At 41.6% G+C, this 18,410-nt stretch overlaps 1 protein-coding gene across 1 annotated transcript; it reads left to right on the plus strand.

Annotated features, from left to right (window-relative positions):
- Positions 1-1,711: 1,711 nt before the first annotated feature.
- On the plus strand, positions 1,712-18,006 carry LOC107381785 (paired amphipathic helix protein Sin3a). Its single transcript, XM_015953669.3, has 21 exons — positions 1,712-1,887; positions 3,739-3,955; positions 4,199-4,384; positions 4,622-4,728; positions 4,854-5,187; positions 5,278-5,529; positions 5,613-5,765; positions 6,281-6,433; positions 6,616-6,702; positions 6,831-6,949; positions 7,155-7,380; positions 7,593-7,709; positions 8,469-8,707; positions 8,812-8,995; positions 9,123-9,699; positions 9,791-9,960; positions 10,105-10,278; positions 10,368-10,460; positions 11,504-11,598; positions 13,500-13,707; positions 17,517-18,006. Exons 2-21 carry the CDS (start codon positions 3,761-3,763, stop codon positions 17,733-17,735), a joined length of 3,888 nt encoding a protein of 1,295 aa, XP_015809155.3. The 5' UTR covers positions 1,712-1,887; positions 3,739-3,760; the 3' UTR covers positions 17,736-18,006.
- The last annotated feature ends 404 nt before the right edge of the window (positions 18,007-18,410 follow it).

Here is an 18,410-nt window from a genome sequence, read left to right on the forward strand (position 1 = left end):
TGTCCTATGTTCTTACACTTTGGTTTTCTAAAACAGTAAATGTTAAACTTGCATCATGTTTTTGTAATCACTCTCATTATTTTCTCATTTGAACTTATTGGCCATTCCCATATTTTTTTATATTTTGATATATGTATTTTCTTACTGGTGTTTTATCTCATTATTGGTCATCTTTGCATTTTCCTCCCTCTTATTGCCCTAGTTAGAATTTATTTGTATTTTCTGAAATAGAAATTTATAAAGAGGTGAAACTATCTCTGCCATGTCCTGCTGAAGGTGTTTTTTGGGAGCAGATAATATTGCAGCATTATGGAGACACCATTACAGTACATCTGTATAAAAGTTAAAGTTCCATAGTCATCACACAGATGAGTGTCAAGCAGGGTATGACCAGATCAGAATTGAGCCCCATTCTCCTAGTCTCAGGTCAGCCACTCATGTCACTAGGTCACTGAGAAAGTGGTGTACCTTTTAGTAGCAACACAGCAAGTATACAGTCATTGACTAATGAGCTGATAACAAAGCCTGCATGTGGTTTGGATCATGTTGTTGCAGAACATTAAAAAATACGGCTAGCCTTTCTTGGTGCTGTATTTCACTGTTTGTGTGGTCCATACCATAGTTACAGTTATTAGGGACAACGCTGGAAAATGAGCTGTCAAGAAATGTACTGGCTGATACTACCCACTATTTTAAAGAAGGTCCTAGAAAGAAGAATCATGCTTAATAGTGTGTATATATTCTGGATAATTAGTTTGGCTTCAAGCCAAAGCATGGTACTGACGTAAGCATAACAAAATGGCCAATTGTTGTAGGACCAGGATTTATTCTTAAAAGATGCAGGTAAGGGAGCAGTATTTCTGCATTCTTTGTTGTTGGACAAGGTGAAGTTAATTTATATATTGCATCTGTCCATGAAGCTAAAAGCCTGTAAAACTAGTAAACCATCTTATTCATGCAGATGACCTGGTGGTCTTAAACCCAGGTAGAGCTAGATTATGCACTGAATATGGTGTGCACTATATCATAGTGCTGTTACAAGTGCTATCTTGGACCAGGAAAAAATGCTAAAAATTTCAGTGCTTAAACTGTCAAACATTGGTCCTAATATTTATAAGTGATTACTGATCAAATGAATGAGGATCACACACACACGTTATTGGTATGCAAGTTTGGTTTCTATTGCTTACTGCTCCATGCTGCCTGGCTGTAGTCATCTTACAAACAATGCAACGTGCAAAGTTTCATATTGCTTGCAATCATTCAATGAGAATCATGTTTAATATACCCAGGTGGGGTAAAGACAGTCAGATGATTGTAACTGCAGGTGTTTGCACTGTTGAATCACTTTTCAGAGTTTAGTTTTATAGAACGTTTGGTAGGCTATGCAAACAGTACACTTTCAGCTATCACTGACCCTACTGTGAACTGTTCCCATTATTCAAGTCTGCAGATGCACTATTTGAGGTGTAAGTCGATTCCTTTTAGTTAAGCTGTGTGTGAGATTATAATTGCATTAATTGTAGATTATATTTGTAATGTGTTCTAACGCGTCCGTCACTGTGGTCCATCTTCAGACGCATTTAACCAAAGATATTTGCTCACTGCCTTTACTGTATTTGTTTTCATCCTGGAGATCAGACCAATCACATCACAGAGCAGGCGGAGACTCACGCGCCGTCACGATGGACACGCCTCTATGTTCAAGGAACACCGTTTCATACATACACTGTTGTTAGCGACGTACAGGCATTTTCAATTCAATTGGGGAATACTTCTCAAAACTTCACTTTTCGTCTCCTACCAGGTGGTAGGATATCTGGCGGGTTGTTAGTCCGGATCCGTCAAACTAGATTGTCAAGTTGTAGCTGGTGGCAGCCGCTCGTGGTAAGTTAAAACTAATGTTAGCTGGTTAGCCGAGAGATCCCTAATGGGGGTTGGTTGTTGTGCTAATGTAGCAAGCCCCTACTTAACCTTGCCGAGCTGACAAAAATAGTTTGCAAATATTAGTTGATGTTTAGCTGCAGATAAAATGTTTTGGTTAATTTTTTATTTTTTTGTCTTTCAGTGAAATTAAGATTTTAGTAGTGGCTACATAAGCTAGCAGCGTCGAGAAGTTGGCAATGCTTGTTGCTAGTGCAGCTAGTAGCGGTTAGCTGACAAGCTACTAACCAGCAGGCTAACCTGACAGTGTAATTTACTGTATTTTTTTTCTTGCTCAGTTCTGGTTTGATAAGAGACTGTTGATGATGTGAGAGAAGCAGCTTGATATCAAGAATTATTTGACCAAACTCGTCATATTTAGACGTTTATGCAATGTTTAGCACTCGCTCAGCTCCGGTCGCGATAGCGCTTTCCTGAGCTACTTATGGCCAAAATTAAAAACCGAACATGAAACTTATTTAACTGCCATGTACAGGTAGCAACATGTAATGATCAAGAAGGTCAAATGCGGTATCGCCTCGGCAGCTTGAGGAAGCATGGCTGTTTTCGATGTCGTCTAGCCATCATAAGGGGTAATGTCATTTAAGCCCAATTGATGTTTTAGTTGGCGGAGTCCCGTTTATCACGGACTCTTTCTGTTCGACAATAACAACCAAATCCTAGCCGATTCTGTCTGCCAGATCACTTTAAAAGAGCAAACATTTTACAACGTGCTGGCCAGATAACTTAACGCTAGGACGAAAGTCAACGTCAGCCATGAAGACGGAGCGACGAACGCGGTCAGCTCGTCGAAAACGGATAGCTCGAGGTTTAGCGCGGAGGGGGAGGGGAGGAGGTAGGGCTACAGCGAGCGGAACAGACAGCGCCTACGTGCCAGCAAAAATGTACAATGGCAGATAAATGTTCGGGTTTTTTGTTGCCTCACATCACTACTTTTACAGCCCTTCACTTACTGGACTATTAGCTTCTTGTTTCGACAAATAAAAATCGAAGCTAAACGTGCGAGAGACACCATATCGGCGACCGGAGGACGTGCACTCAGCCGCTGTCTTTACCGAAAACGGTGGTGTAGAGCGGGGAGGCACAAAGACTCCCCTCCTTTCTCGAATCCTATGACGTTCTCCTAGGGACCGTCGACAAATTACTTTTCTCAGTAGATGTGAATGGACATTGCAGCACAATATATGATGGATACGAAGCAGATACGTTTATTTTAAGCGTTCAGAATCAAATAAATATACATTATAAGAAGTAATGTACATTTGAGGAAGCATTTGAATCTGCATAGACTGAATTGGTGCCAAAATACAGGATAACACAATGAAGAAAACAGAAACTTTGCATTTCAACCACTACTTGCTCCAAAACAAAATCAAAACAATCCAACGCAAAATAGTCCGGAAGAATGCACACACAGGTGATTGTGATGATGATCGTAACTCAGATTGAGTTGTTTATGTCGTAACTGGGACACATGTTTAATGCTCATTGAAAGTTGACCCCTAACTTGCAACTATTGTGGTTAGAAAGGATGCTGAGACTTTGAACTTGACCTACTTTGTTTGCATGCATAAATGGATACCTTCTTTATATTTATTGATGACTGATTTCAGAAGTGAATGTTCATAATGACATGTCAGTAAAGCTGCAGTATTTGATCACATATACATAATTGTACTTGTGATGAACAAGTTAGACTTTACTTTCCACAAAAAATAAAAAACTCCTGAATAATACTTATGTTAGACATTGTGCATATTTTCACAGCTTGTTTTTCTTTTTTCTTCTCCTTAGCCCTTTTGAGTATGTGTATACAATGAAGAGGCGTGCAGAAGACCAAGAGCCAATATTTGCTCCTCAGCAACAGCAGCCACGCCGCCCCCCAGTCCAAGGTGTTGCAGAAAGTTTCCAGCACCGGGCCCTTGCTCTTGCTCCAAATGTAATAGAGAAACCTGCAGAGAACATGCAGCCCTCAACCGGCATCCAGTATTCTCTCCCACAGGGCTACCAGGTATGTTTTGAAACAGATGTCACATTGAGTTTTTATCAACTACAATACCAAGTACTATATTACTTTTAAAATCATATTACATCCTTGGGAGAGAAAAAAAATAAACAACACCTAATACAAAAAACACACTTAAAGCTTTTTTAATCTGAGGAGTTTGCAAGAGTGTTTTTGTATTTAAAATGTATATGTGGATGTGACTGGGCTTCTTTGATTCTAAAGTGGTTTTGTCTTTATTCCTGAAAGGTGCCTACAATGCCTCAAAGCACAAGTGGACATGGACACAATAGTACTGCGCCTCATATTACTCCTCATGCACACAGTCTAGCAGTTCAGCCACAGGTTCCTGCAGTGGTTCAAGGCCATGTCCATCCACCTGCACCCATAACTTCAGCCCAGGGGCAGCAGCAACAGCAGTTTCAGAGACTCAAGGTATGAATGAATTATCAATTAGTCTAAAGTCCTTACATCCTTCAGTTTTATACCACATTGTAGTTTATGTGAGTTATTTTGCTTTCAGTAGATCCTATACATACATATATATATATACATATATATATATACATATATATACATATATATATATATATATATATATATATATATATATATATATATATATATATATTAGTAGTATTGTTGTTGTTATTTATTTATTTTGCTTTGCAGGTGGAAGATGCCTTGTCCTATCTAGATCAAGTTAAACTGCAGTTTGGGAATCAGCCACAAGTTTATAATGATTTCCTTGATATTATGAAAGAGTTTAAATCACAAAGGTAAGTTTTAGCTGTACTCCAGTTCATTTAACATTCAGAGAAAATGGTTTATTATTTTCATGTGTCCAAATGAAACTGTGCTTGTGAAGCTCTAAACATGAGCATCCTTCCTTTTGTTTCTCCAGCATAGACACTCCTGGTGTCATAAATCGTGTGTCCCAGCTCTTTAAGGGCCACCCCGACCTTATTATGGGTTTTAATACTTTCTTGCCACCCGGATATAAAATTGAGGTTCAGACCAACGATCTAGTCAATGTAACCACGCCCGGTCAGATCCACTACATCACCCCTCAAGGTATTTCTGTACAAAACATTCCTGCAAGTGGGGCACCCAGCCAACTCCCAACCCACCACCAGCATCAGACTCTGCCACAGACTGGACCACACACCACTACTACCACCACTACGACTGCTACTCCACCACTAGCCACTCAGCCTGTGTTAAACAAAACCAGCAAGGTAGAATGTATTTACCAACTGGTTACAGGTATTATTTTAGGAGATCCTAACTTCTTTGTGTTTTTTTTTTTTTTGGGGTATTCTCAACAGCCTGTTCAGTCTCCAGCCCATACACCCACCAGCCAGCCCAATCCATCCATCCCGGCGTATGCCTCTCCACGTTCACCTTCAGTTCAGCCCAACACTCCTGTCAGCAGCACGCCATCCAGTGGACCGCCCCCACAGAACAACCAGCCTGTGGAGTTTAACCACGCTATCAACTACGTCAACAAGATCAAGAACCGCTTTCAGGGCCAGCCTGACATTTACAAAGCCTTCCTTGAGATCTTGCACACATACCAGGTAGGAACATTCTCAGATCAAAACGTATGGGAGCTGATAACCAAAACTCACTAATCTCTTTCGATGTGTAATGAATAATTCAGAAGGAGCAGCGGAATGCTAAGGAGGCTGGTGGCAATTACACCCCAGCTCTGACTGAGCAGGAGGTCTACACTCAAGTAGCGAGACTCTTCAAGAACCAGGAGGACTTGCTCTCCGAGTTTGGACAGTTCCTGCCTGATGCTAACAGCTCCGTGGTGAGTCTGTCTGAATGCACTCAGAAAGGAGTCTAATCGAGCTGAAATGTTATAAACTCACCATGGATGCTGTACTTGTTCAGTACATCTGTGTGTGTGTGTACACAGATCTAACACTAGGTGGAGCGAGCAGGCATGTTTTAGTTTATAGCTGATCAACACTAGATGTAACTGTTGGTCAGATTCAAATAATTTCTTCTTTAAGTTGTTGTGAATGTAAAATGAAACCTTTGGTGTTTTTGCTGTTTTTAGTAGCTCTAAAAAGAGAAATCTAAGTATATTTTGCTTTGTAAACTACATAGATGTTAAGAATTTTTTAGACAACCGTGCAGCCACTGTCACTTGGGCACAACATTCATGTTTATATATGTTAAAGTCATTCTTTATGCATTCAGAGTTTTTCATTCTTTCAGGTGTAAAATTAAAAAAAGTCTTTGATGTGTTCACAAATGTTTTGATTTCACCCTTTCTGTCCCATTCTTTTATCTGATTGGGATGTTTTGCTTCATTTCAAGCTGTTGGGCAAGACTACACCCGACAGAGCAGAGTCGGTTCGTAATGATCATGGTCCCACAGTAAAGAGACCTCCGCTGAACAAACAGAGACTGAGTCAGAATGGCCTGCCCATTAGAAGACCTTCTGGAGTGGCCACCACTCCACCTGCCAAGGTACACATCCACGTCACAGCTTTCTATTAACTTTATTAATCGGGCTTTTTGTGAATGGAAGTAGACTATAAGTTCAACTTTCATTTGAAAATGGCAACAGGGTTGTTGAACTCTACCACAACTTGATTGTTTTAAACTTTTAAAAATTATTATTAAACTAATCAGAAACTACTACCTTGCAGAAAAAATCCCTAATGATGGGGAAGGGCCATGGCATGACTGAATTCAGTAAACTCAGTACAAGCACCGAAACAATGTTCTTTGAAAAGGTTGGTATATATGACATTACGATTATTAAAAATTTTGCAAAAACAATATAAAGTGAGTTTTATTAATCGTGTTAATTGTGAAATCATCTCAAGGCAAAATGAAATATCTGTATTATGTTTAAACGCAGGTGAGGAAGGCTCTACGGAGCTCAGAGGCATATGACAACTTCCTACGCTGTTTGCACATCTTCAACCAGGAAGTGATTTCTCGCACTGAGCTGGTCCAGTTGGTCATCCCTTTTCTGGGGTATGTCTGTGGAAGTTTGACCGGTCACAGGAGCAGAAAATGCTGAGTCATTTTTTACACCGTAGCCGAACTTTGTTTTGATTTGTAAGATTTGCCTACCATCAGATCATTTGGTAAACTGAGGAAGACATAACTTTGTAATTGCTGGCTAAAGTAAATTACTCAAGTTCACCTCTGATCATTTTTATTGTGGTTTGAATGGCAGGAAATTCCCAGAACTTTTTACGTGGTTCAAAAACTTCTTGGGCTACCGGGAGTCGAGTCTTGGAGAGTCGAGTCATGCAGAAATTTTACCTAAGGAGCGCTCTACAGAGGGCATTGCCATGGAGATCGACTATGCTTCCTGTAAGAGGCTTGGGTCGAGCTACAGAGCGCTACCAAAGAGTTACCAGCAACCCAAGTGCACAGGAAGAACCCCGCTGTGCAGAGAGGTTAGTGTTAGAGATTCTGTGGTACATTAATCAATAATTTTATTACAGTATTTTAATTAGACTTGAGTTTATACTACCAAATAAAACTGAATGGAAAATGAAAAAGAAATGTGAAATTAGAGACGAGGTTGTCAGAGGTTAAACCTTCCTTCACTTCTTTTTGTGACATGAAAATAAAATACTTAATGGAGAGTTAAATGTAATTGTTGCAGGTACTGAACGACACTTGGGTGTCGTTTCCTTCTTGGTCTGAAGATTCCACGTTTGTGAGCTCCAAGAAGACTCAATATGAAGAGCACATTTACAGGTGTGAGGACGAGCGATTTGAGGTAAGGAAGTCTTGAACACAAACACGACACATTTTGCTCTGTGTTGCTTTTTGTTCAGATGTTAAAGTATTTCATTAAAGATGCAGTATGTAAGAATATAGTGAGAATTTTACAGTGAGAAAATTCCAAAAGAGTATAATGTTTCAGTCATTTTGGAAGGAAGGTTTTACTGAAACATGTTTCATATCCAGCAGGCTGCAGGGATTCAGTTTTTCTCCTTTCAAAACAAAGGAAGGAGGGACGTAACTACTGTTTACCCTGTGAGGGGTTGCCGTGTCTCATGCGAGCTAATACTGCAGCACCAACAACTGTAATTTGATGACGTCCGGGGTTATTTAAAGTGGTTGCAGTGACCAAATTTTACCACAGGATGTCATTTTTCCTTCATTCCTACATAATGCACCTTTAAAGAGGAAGACTCCTACCAGAGTCTTACGCAGCCCACTCCTCCTGTCAGGGTACCTCTGGCCAATAGTGATGGCTGATTCAAATTCAGTGTGGTGCAGAGGGTTACCTTATGGTGGAGCAATGACATTTTAAATTTTAAATGAGATGTACTAAAATGCCAAAATAATGACTTCACATGTCTACAGCACTATTAGACACATTTATATTAAGTTTGTCAGCAAAAAGGTTTATGTAGGGGTGACTTTCTCTTTAATTCTGCTTGATTAGCTAACCGAGAGCATTCTGGCATTCGAAACCAGGTTTATGTTAACTCACTGATGACTGATCTCATCATTGCCGTACCTGCTGTAGCTGGATATCGTGCTGGAAAACAACCTTGCCACCATACGAGCCCTGGAGACGGTGCAGAGGAGGCTTTCTCGCATGTCGGCAGAGGAGCAGTTACGCTTCAGGTTGGACAACACCATGGGTGGCTCCTCGGAGGTCATTCACCGCAAAGCGATTCAGAGGATATATGGAGACAAAGCTAACGACATAATTGATGGGCTCAAGAGAAACCCCGCTGTGTCTGTACCCCTGGTGCTGAAAAGGTAAGGGCTGGGCCTAACTCTCCAACACCTGGTCAGTTTAGGAGTGGTTTCTGATGACTCGGCGATGTTCATGAGTGTAACATGATGTTTTATCACCGTTTCAGATTAAAAATGAAGGAGGAGGAGTGGAAAGAAGCCCAAAGAGGCTTCAACAAAATCTGGCGGGAGCAGAATGAAAAGTATTATCTGAAATCACTTGACCATCAGGGCATAAACTTCAAGCAGAATGACACCAAAGTGCTGCGCTCCAAGACTTTGCTCAACGAAATCGAGATGTTATACGAAGATGTGAGGCAACAATTTAACTTCAGAATGTTTAGCCCTAACTTCAGATCATCGTGGTGCTTACATTTCTTTATTCTATGCTATGAAGATGTCTGATTTAAGGTCTCTCTTGTGTGTGTCCATCCTGCAGCGACAGGAACAAGCCTCAGAGGAAACTGCCACTCCTCCGCCCAGTGGCCCACACATGACCCTGACGTATGACGACAGCCAGATCCTGGAGGATGCTGCTGCCCTCATCATCCACCACGTCAAACGACAAGTGGGAATCCAGAAAGAAGACAAGTTCAAGATCAAACAGATAATCCACCACTTTGTCCCTGACCTTCTGTTTGCACGACGCGGGGAGCTCTCTGATTTGGAGGAGGAGGAGGAAGAAGAGGAAGAGGACATGGAAACAAATCAGGACAGCCCCAAGAAGCCCAACGGTCTACCCGGCCCCTCAAAGTCTAAGCTCTTGTTCAGTAACACTGCTGCTCAGAAGCTGCGAGGCACAGACGATGCCTATAACTTGTTCCTTGTGAACAACTACTGGTATGTCTTCTTTCGTCTTTATCACATCCTCTGTTCCCGTTTGCTGCGGATTTACGGACAAGCTGAGAAGCAGATCGAGCAGGAAAGCCGGGAGCGAGAGTGGGAAAAGGAAGTGTTGGGGCTGAAAAGGGACAAAAATGATAATCCGGCAGTCCAGTTAAAGATGAAAGAGCCAAGTAAGTAGTAACACGAAAGTTTTGTTGATTTGTGAGTTTGAATGTGCTCTTAAAAGCCACTGAATAAGAGATGCTTGCTCTCTGTCTGCAGTGGATGTGGATGTAGAGGACTATTACTCTGTGTTTCTGGAAATGGTGCGAAATCTTTTGGATGGGAACATGGAGCCGGCTCAGTATGAGGACTCCCTGAGAGAGATGTTCACCATCCATGCCTACGTCGCCTTCACCATGGACAAACTGATCCAGAGCATTGTCCGACAGGTCAGTTCAAGTCCAGACAAGTAATCAGCTGTTTAAAAGGATGCATCTCTAAATGTGGTTTTAATGCTGCTGTTGCTAAGCAGCATATCTGAGTAACTCTTGAAGGAGTGCTGTTGTCACTTGTTAAAATAAATTCATTTACAGCTCCAACATCTCGTTACTGATGACATATGCGTGCGTGTGACGGACATGTATCTGAGTGAGTGTGCCAATAAAGCAACAGGCGGCTTGGTGTCCACGCAGACGTCTAGAGCTGCTGCAGAGGGAGCCTACCAACGCAAAGCAGAGCATCTCATGACTGATGAGAATTGCTTCAAGGTACCAAAACAGGAGAAATAACTAATATACTTCCTACATTAATCACTTTTTTATATGCACTGTCCTCTAATCGCTTTTGTTTTGCACAGTTGATGTTTGTGAAGAACCGTGGATCAGTCAGCCTGGCACTAGAGCTGCTAGATACAGAGGAGGAGAACTCGGACGAGCCCGCTGACGCAGAAGTAAGAATCCTCCCAAGTCCTGTTTTATTTTCTTATCTTATCAAGTTTACCTGCTAACAGGTTTATGTTTCATCCATCTAAAACTGATGTGCTTTAACAACAAGTGGGTCAGCGTTTCAGTCACCAGCTGTTTTTAATCATTAAGCTGAACTACAATTAGACTTCATTAAAGAGTAAGTTCACTTACAAACCACTTTTTACTTGTTATTATTGAAATATGATCACGCAGTCTGAGTTTCACATGATGGCTGAACATGAAAATAGTCTCCTACTCTTGTTTCCTGCATTAGCGGCCGATAGAAGATTAGAAAGGCCAGTTAGATCTACATCACACTGGAAATGAGCATTCATGGATTTACTCATCTTGGTTTGCGATGGGAGAGGCTGTTGTTGATTAATTTCTCACGCCCAAAACGCAACGCCGGTGGAAAGGAACACATCCACTATGACGGGGGGCCAATTGTTAAGTACGTTTTGCAAAGCGTCCTGTGGAAAGTAGGGGTAAGCATCCAGGAGAGAGCAGAGCATGTCTTGATAAGCAGAAGCTAACCATTAGCTTTGGCAACTCCACAACATGGCAGAACTCCCTTGTGCTTGTTAGATTAGTGGAGATAAAACATCAGTGTTGCTTAGCGATTGGAGGCAGTGGAAGAGTAGCGCAGCTGTTAGCCAATCAGAAGCGAGATGTTTGAATATCATAAATACTGATGAGTAAGACTCCAAATCTTGCCGTCTTCTGCTCACCTCACCGGAGAACCAGAGTACTGAAAAAACAGCGGAACTTGGTCTTTATTTTTAATACTTGAGAATCTGAATTCAGTCTTTCTTGCTGCTCATAAAATGTTTAGTTTTAGACTAGAAACACCTGTAAAAGAATACGAATGCGAAACACATGAAGCGCTTGGAAGCTAAAAATGTTTTAATGGAGCTGCATGCAAAATCTCACTGGTTTCACACTTTGTTTTTGTGTTGTGAGCTGTTTGGGGTGTAGATGTATACAACACATGTTTTTTTTTTTGTGTTTTCTGCTCTCTCCTCTACAGAAGTGGTCAGACTATGTTAGCAGGTACCTCACCTCAGATTCTGCATCTCCAGAGCTGCGTGAGCATTTGGCCCAGAAGCCAGTTTTCCTCCCCAGGTGAGGCTCCAGCCACGTCTCCCCTTTTATCTGCACTGTTTAAGCTGTTTTATGGGTCAAGGCAGCCCAGAGTCACTACCACACAAGTCAAACCAGCTGCCAAAAACAGAGGCACTTAATCACAAGTCTGACTTGTAAAGTGTGTTGCGACTGCACAAGTTCTCCGTGAGTTCACCATTTAAGAAGAAACCGGTGTACTAGATGGCTACAGAGACGCATTCCCACTGTCTGACCTTCCTCACGCTGACTACAGAGATCTTAGAGTCTCTGCATTTCTCTCATGGAGGATTGCTCTTTGGTCATCTTAAAAACGGAAGAAGCAGTAGATTATTTATTCAGTGATTTGGTTTTGTATGACATTTTTATTTATAGGAACGTTTATTTTAAGTGGTTTAAGCTAATTGTGAGTTTCTAATTTTCACTTTTATTCTCTGCTGAAAAGAATCATGGGTTTGAATATGAAACTTGTAAAACAGTTAATTGATGTAAGACATGTTCTAGCGCCTTTCACCTGAGCTGAAGGGAATCTGAGAATGTTAGCGAGGACAGGCCCGGCTCTTTTGTTTGTGACTGTATTCAGATCAAAGTCCTGTGTGTGACTTTATAAATGTTTGCATTTTAAATGTCCTGTTCACATCTTTTATTCGTTGCTTGTAACAATCTTCAGTGGAAACTTTTGTTAATGATGAGATTTTTTTGTACGCTGCTTTGACAGAATATTGCTTAAAGTTTTTTTAATATTTTAGTTTGCCACACTTGTACAGAGCAGTAGGTTTGTGAATAAAACAACTGTTTAAATTGTATGATTTTAGGTTGTTGTGTTTCTTTCCTGACATCGGTGTACATGAAACCTGCTCGCCGTGTTCTTTGGTGCTTTTGCACGTTTTGTTTCTGTTAAGAAGGCTCCCCATTGTCATAACCATTTCAGAGATGTTTTAAAACTCATAAAGGTTCTCATGGTTTTGTTTTAATCAACCAGCCGCATAAACGCGGCAAGCACAATAACATCTTTCTATTCCCTTTTCATCCGATCTATGAGAGATCAGCAGCACAACAGGTCAAAAAATGGCTGCTCATAAAGTGTCCTGCAGTTTCTTTTCTGGTTGTGTTGGGTTTTCATCCTCATGATCATAACATTGTGTTCATCGTTGGTGAAAGTTTGTACACAAATATTATCAACACATTCTCAATTGGTATCTGGTCAGGCAGCCATTTTCTAGTGTTTGTCTTCAACAGTTTTGATCTAAAATTGGCCTCACTGTCATGTCTTTAAAGTGGAGCCCTGAATGCAAAACAAAAAACAAAAAAAAGCTTCATGGCTTCAGTCCCCGCTCACCTGTACTCTGTGGTAAGTACACATTTAAAACTTTGATTTAGGTGGGGGTGAATAATTGCATTTGCATTAGCTGCACAAAATTGGGACCAATCAAGATTATTTTTTTATCGAGCTCATTTAAATCTGAACAATGCAACTGTTTATTAAGGTGCATTGTACAGAGTTATTACGACTGGTGCCTCTGCTGCTCTTATAGATCTACATTTCCCATAAATGATTCGACTCCCTAAAAAATTTTGAAGCTGTTACTTGGTGAACTGGAATGCATGGGTTTGGAAATAAAAGGTTTCAGGGGTTGATTATTAAATTTAATGGTTTGTTTCAAGTTTGACTGTTATTTGTATCACGTCTGAGGCTTTAAAGGGATTCTTTTGAAGTTACACGCAGTTCTGTTGAGTCGGAAATCTAAACTATCCCTTTAAAGCTGCACAGTGCATTATGTCCGATTCATATGATGTAAAATTAAATAATTTGACCTGTGGTTGTGTTAACTTTGGATGTGTGTTTGTTTGCAGTCGCGAGTTGGTGATTTTCATGTTATGGTTATTTTTGTTTTGACCTCAAGGAATCTGAGACGGATAAGGAAGTGCCAGAGAGGATGGGAGCAGCTACAGCAGGAGAGACTCGCCAAAGGCTCCTCAGACAAGTCGCAGGACAGCAGCAGTGAGCTGAAGATGGAGTGCATGTTCAAACTGAACTCCTACAAAATGGTTTATGTCTGCAAGTCCGAGGACTACATGTACAGGCACACCGCGCTCTCACGGGCTCATCAGGTGAGTATCCTGTGCATCAACAGTGTTACAGTGGGGCAAAAAAGTATTTAGTCAGCCACCGATTGTGCAAGTTCTCCCACTTAAAATGATGACAGAGGTCAGTAATTTTCATCATAGGTACACTTCAACTGTGAGAGACAGAATGTGAAAAAAAATCCATGAATTCACATGGCAGGATTTTTAAAGAATTTATTTGTAAATCAGAGTGGAAAATAAGTATTTGGTCACTTCAAACAAGGAAAATCTCTGGCTCTCACAGACCTGTAACGTCTTCTTTAAGAAGCTTTTCTGTCCTCCACTCGTTACCTGTATTAATGGCACCTGTTTGAACTCATTATCTGTATAAAAGGCACCTGTCCACAGCCTCAAACAGTCAGACTCCAAACTCCACTATGGCCAAGACCAAAGAGCTTTTGAAGGACACAGGAAAAGAATTGTAGACCTGCACCAGACTGGGAAGAGTGAATCTACAATAGGCAAGCAGCTTGGTGTGAAAAAATCAACTGTGGGAGCAATTATCAGAAAATGGAAGACATACAAGACCACTGATAATCTCCCTCGATCTGGGGCTCCACGCAAGATCTCATCCCGTAGGGTCAAAATGATCAAGAGAACAGTGAGCAAGAATCCCAGAACCACACGGGGGGGCTGGTGAATGACCTGCAGAGAGCTGGGACCAAAGTAACAAAGGTCACCATCAGTAACACACTACAACGGCAGAGAATCAAATCCTGCAGTGCCAGACGTGTTCCGCTGCTGAAGCCAGTGCATGTCCAGGCCCGTCTGAAGTTTGCCAGAGAGCACATGGATGATACAGCAGAGGATTGGGAGAATGTCATGTGGTCAGATGAAACCAAAGTAGAACTTTTTGGTATAAACTCAACTCGTCGTGTTTGGAGGAAGAAGAATACTGAGTTGCATCCCAAGAACACCATACCTACTGTGAAGCATGGGGGTGGGAACATCATGCTTTGGGGCTGTTTTTCTGCTAAGGGGACAGGACGACTGATCCGTGTTAAGGACAGAATAAATGGGGCCATGTATCGTGAGATTCTGAGCCAAAACCTCCTTCCATCAGTGAGAGCTTTGAAGATGAAACGTGGCTGGGTCTTCCAACACAGCAATGATCCCAAACACACCGCCCGGGCAACAAAGGAGTGGCTCCATAAGAAGCATTCGAAAGTCCTGGAGTGGCCTAGCCAGTCTCCAGACCTCAACCCCCATAGAACATCTGTGGAGGGAGTTGAAAGTCCGTGTTGCTCGGCGACAGCCCCAAAACATCACTGCTCTCGAGAAGATCTGCATGGAGGAATGGGCCAAAATACCAGCTACTGTGTGTGCAAACCTGGTAAAGACCTATAGTAATCGTTTGACCTCTGTTATTGCCAACAAAGGTTATGTTACAAAGTATTGAGTTGAATTTTTGTTATTGACCAAATACTTATTTTCCACCCTGATTTACAAATAAATTCTTTAAAAATCCTGCCATGTGAATTCATGGATTTTTTTTCACATTCTGTCTCTCACAGTTGAAGTGTACCTATGATGAAAATTACTGACCTCTGTCATCATTTTAAGTGGGAGAACTTGCACAATCTGTGGCTGACTAAATACTTTTTTGCCCCACTGTTTTACTGGGAAAAGAAGCCAAATGTGTGTAAATCAGGAAAAGAAATCACAATAAATTCTATATCTTTTCTTTACCTTAAATGATAAAGTACAGTATTGGGTTTTGAGGTCAAAATTTAAATGTTTCTGATGTTCTTGAAGGAAGCTACAAAGAAGACACCTGCTCTGTGTGGATTTTTTATTACATGACTAAAGGAGATATATTAGGACTTTTTATAAGTTTCAGTAGTTCGAAGGTTCGTGCAAAACATGTTCAGGAACTTTTAAAAGCACAAAATCCTTCACATAAAGCAATCTCAGCAGTTTTGTTTTCAAGATTTTCAGTACCTTCCAGAATGAGCCGTTTTAGGGCTCTCACTTAAGAAAAACAAGCTGTTGCTGGCCACATCCAGTCACCTCTTGAAAGGGCTGGATGTTAAGCATGCCATTAACAAGACATTTTTGCTTTGGACTTCTTTGTCTGGGGAGTGTTGCAAAGCAATTTGCCACCAGCGCCTTTCAGGGGAAATCCTGCCGCAATAGGAAGCCTAAGTCGCCTCCCTTTCCGGTCGGCTCACGAGTCCCCGGAAGAACGAAAAAATGAATGCAAGTCAACGGGGCTAAAAGAGCTATTTTCTAATCTGCTTTGCCTTACGCCATGGATCACACATATGTTGTACTACAATTTGAATGAAAACTAATGATGTGCATTTCGACCACGCCAGTCACGTATTTTGAGATTTATCAGTTTGTAAAAATTTGTAATTAGCATGACTACAAACCAGACATTGGCACATCACATATATGACATCACCACAGAATCTCCTCTCCCTGGTCCGGAAGTAGATGGACGTGACTTAGGCTCCTATAGCAGTCACATTTCCAGTCCATGATGGTGTATTTACTATTGTGTTTATTTATTTCAGAGACTTTTCAACACAGACAAATTTGTCCCCCGTCCTCCTCCACCTCTCCATACAGTCACCACCTCCAAGCCCATGTTTTCTGCATTTTCCTTCCACGAATGAAGTTTGCTGCGTGTTTTTGTACTCCTTCAATCACAAGTGAATAAACATTCACATCGTCTGACTTTTTCCATGAGACGTTCTCAGAACTGCTCCGTATCTGCCGCTAGACATCTTCGCCACTCTTTTATTTAATTAAAGGAAATGGCTTCATGAACAACCACAAATTAGCGGGTTCCATTGCTTTTTGACGAACAGTTAAGAAATTGACCACATCTCCGTCACCCTCTGTGATCCTACTGCAGTGCCCCTGCAGGTCTACGTGCTGACGGAGAAATAAAGATCAGGCTTTATGTTCACATTCCTGCTACATCTCACTTACCTGCTGAATTGACATGGAACAGGTCCAGCTCCTTCATCAGAAGAAGTTTGCTGTCCAATTCTGCTGTAAAGTCAGAGGTTCTCAAGGTACCGACCAGAACCGAGCTGCACCGACTGAAATCACTCTGCTGGGCTGACACGAGGCAAAAGCAGTCTGGGTCAAAGGGGTTCTCACAAACCAAAAGATATTTGCTGGTTGTTGATGGGACCGAGCCACCCTTAGCTCCACATCGCATCTCCATCCATTCATACTACACTCATCCAGAGTCAGGTTGCAGGTGCAGCAATAGTGAAAGCCTTAAGAACCAAATGACTCCTAACATTTTTAATTACAATTACATTTTCTGAAAGACAAAAGCTTCTCAAGTTACATTTCAGTGCTGTTCCGACTGTGCGAGCGGATCATTTCACTACCGTGTGTCATTCATGACACTGGAGGAGGGGCACATTTTTTGTTTCACTACCACTGACAGTCTGTGACTGGGGGGGGGGGGGGGGGGGGCTTATAAAGCACTGGGGGAAACCCTCCACCTCAATCACTTGCAGAAAGGGAGGAGAATGTTTCTGTTAGACGAGCAGCTCTGAGCCGTATCGGCTTATATCGTCTCATGAGTGGCCGAGACAGCTGGAGGTGCGGCCTTGTGAAACAGAACAGACAACATCACCCTGCACCTCTTAGCCATCAGCTGTGGCTGAATCTAAAACTATGTAGAGCAGAGTTTAACCCGAAGATGGAAAAATAATTAGTTTTAGACCGAATTGTTGAATACGATGCACTGACTACACTCTATTAGACACTCATTTAGGTGTTACTTGCTCTGTAATGATCTGCGGTCTTTCGTTGTGGTTTTTCAGTCCCACCAGCGAGTAAACACACGGCTGCACAGACGCTTTCACACCTGGCTGGACATCTGGGCCAAGAAACACGTGACAAGTGAAATGTCCGCCAACACTCAGAAGTGGCTGATGGGAGACGGACAAGAGGGACTTCTGTCCTGCACCACCACCTGCTGTCCCGAGGTCCTTCATTACCTCAACGTTAACAAGTACCGGGTGAAGTACAGGACACTGTAGTGCGCTTAGCAGAAACAAACTGCCAGAGATGAATTATTCAACCGCTCATTACTGGACTCTGTTGCCAAAATATGCTGGCTTGTCCACCTGGGTTTCAAAAAGGATGTACATTTTAAACTTTTCACACATGATCCAAAATTTGTTGCAAATTCTGCAGCAAACTCATAACTTAGGTTTTACACGTGTCGTTTCCTCTTTGAACCCTTCCCACCCTTCCTTAGTGAAGTAATAGGATTTTTATATGTAAATAAACGGGACAATTCAGGATTTATCCGTTCTGTTGTGCGTCTCAGCTCAAACACAAAACCCCGGTTTTACAAGACGAAAAGTGTTCTTTGTGAACACTTAAATCATTTTACAGAAGAAAAAAAAGATGGCGAGCTCCGATTTCCTCTCAAGGTAACACCTTTTGGTCACTTCTGTTCAAATGTTTGTGTGTTGGATCTTGAGCTTAACATGGCTTCCAGCTGTACACCTGTGAATGTTTTCTCTGTTGGTGGTGAAGGTGCAGTAATGCACAACACATCAGTATGTATGTATATTCAGCATTTCTGGCACCAGCTTGATAGATGCTTGGTATTACGACATTGCCAGATGGGTGTATCAAGCACAGTAATTTATATTTGCCCCAAAACTCTGTAAATATGTTTTTCTGCTTTGTGTCATAATGTGTAG

This window comes from Nothobranchius furzeri, chromosome 9 (assembly GCF_043380555.1).
Source record: "Nothobranchius furzeri strain GRZ-AD chromosome 9, NfurGRZ-RIMD1, whole genome shotgun sequence".
NCBI lineage: Eukaryota > Metazoa > Chordata > Actinopteri > Cyprinodontiformes > Nothobranchiidae > Nothobranchius > Nothobranchius furzeri.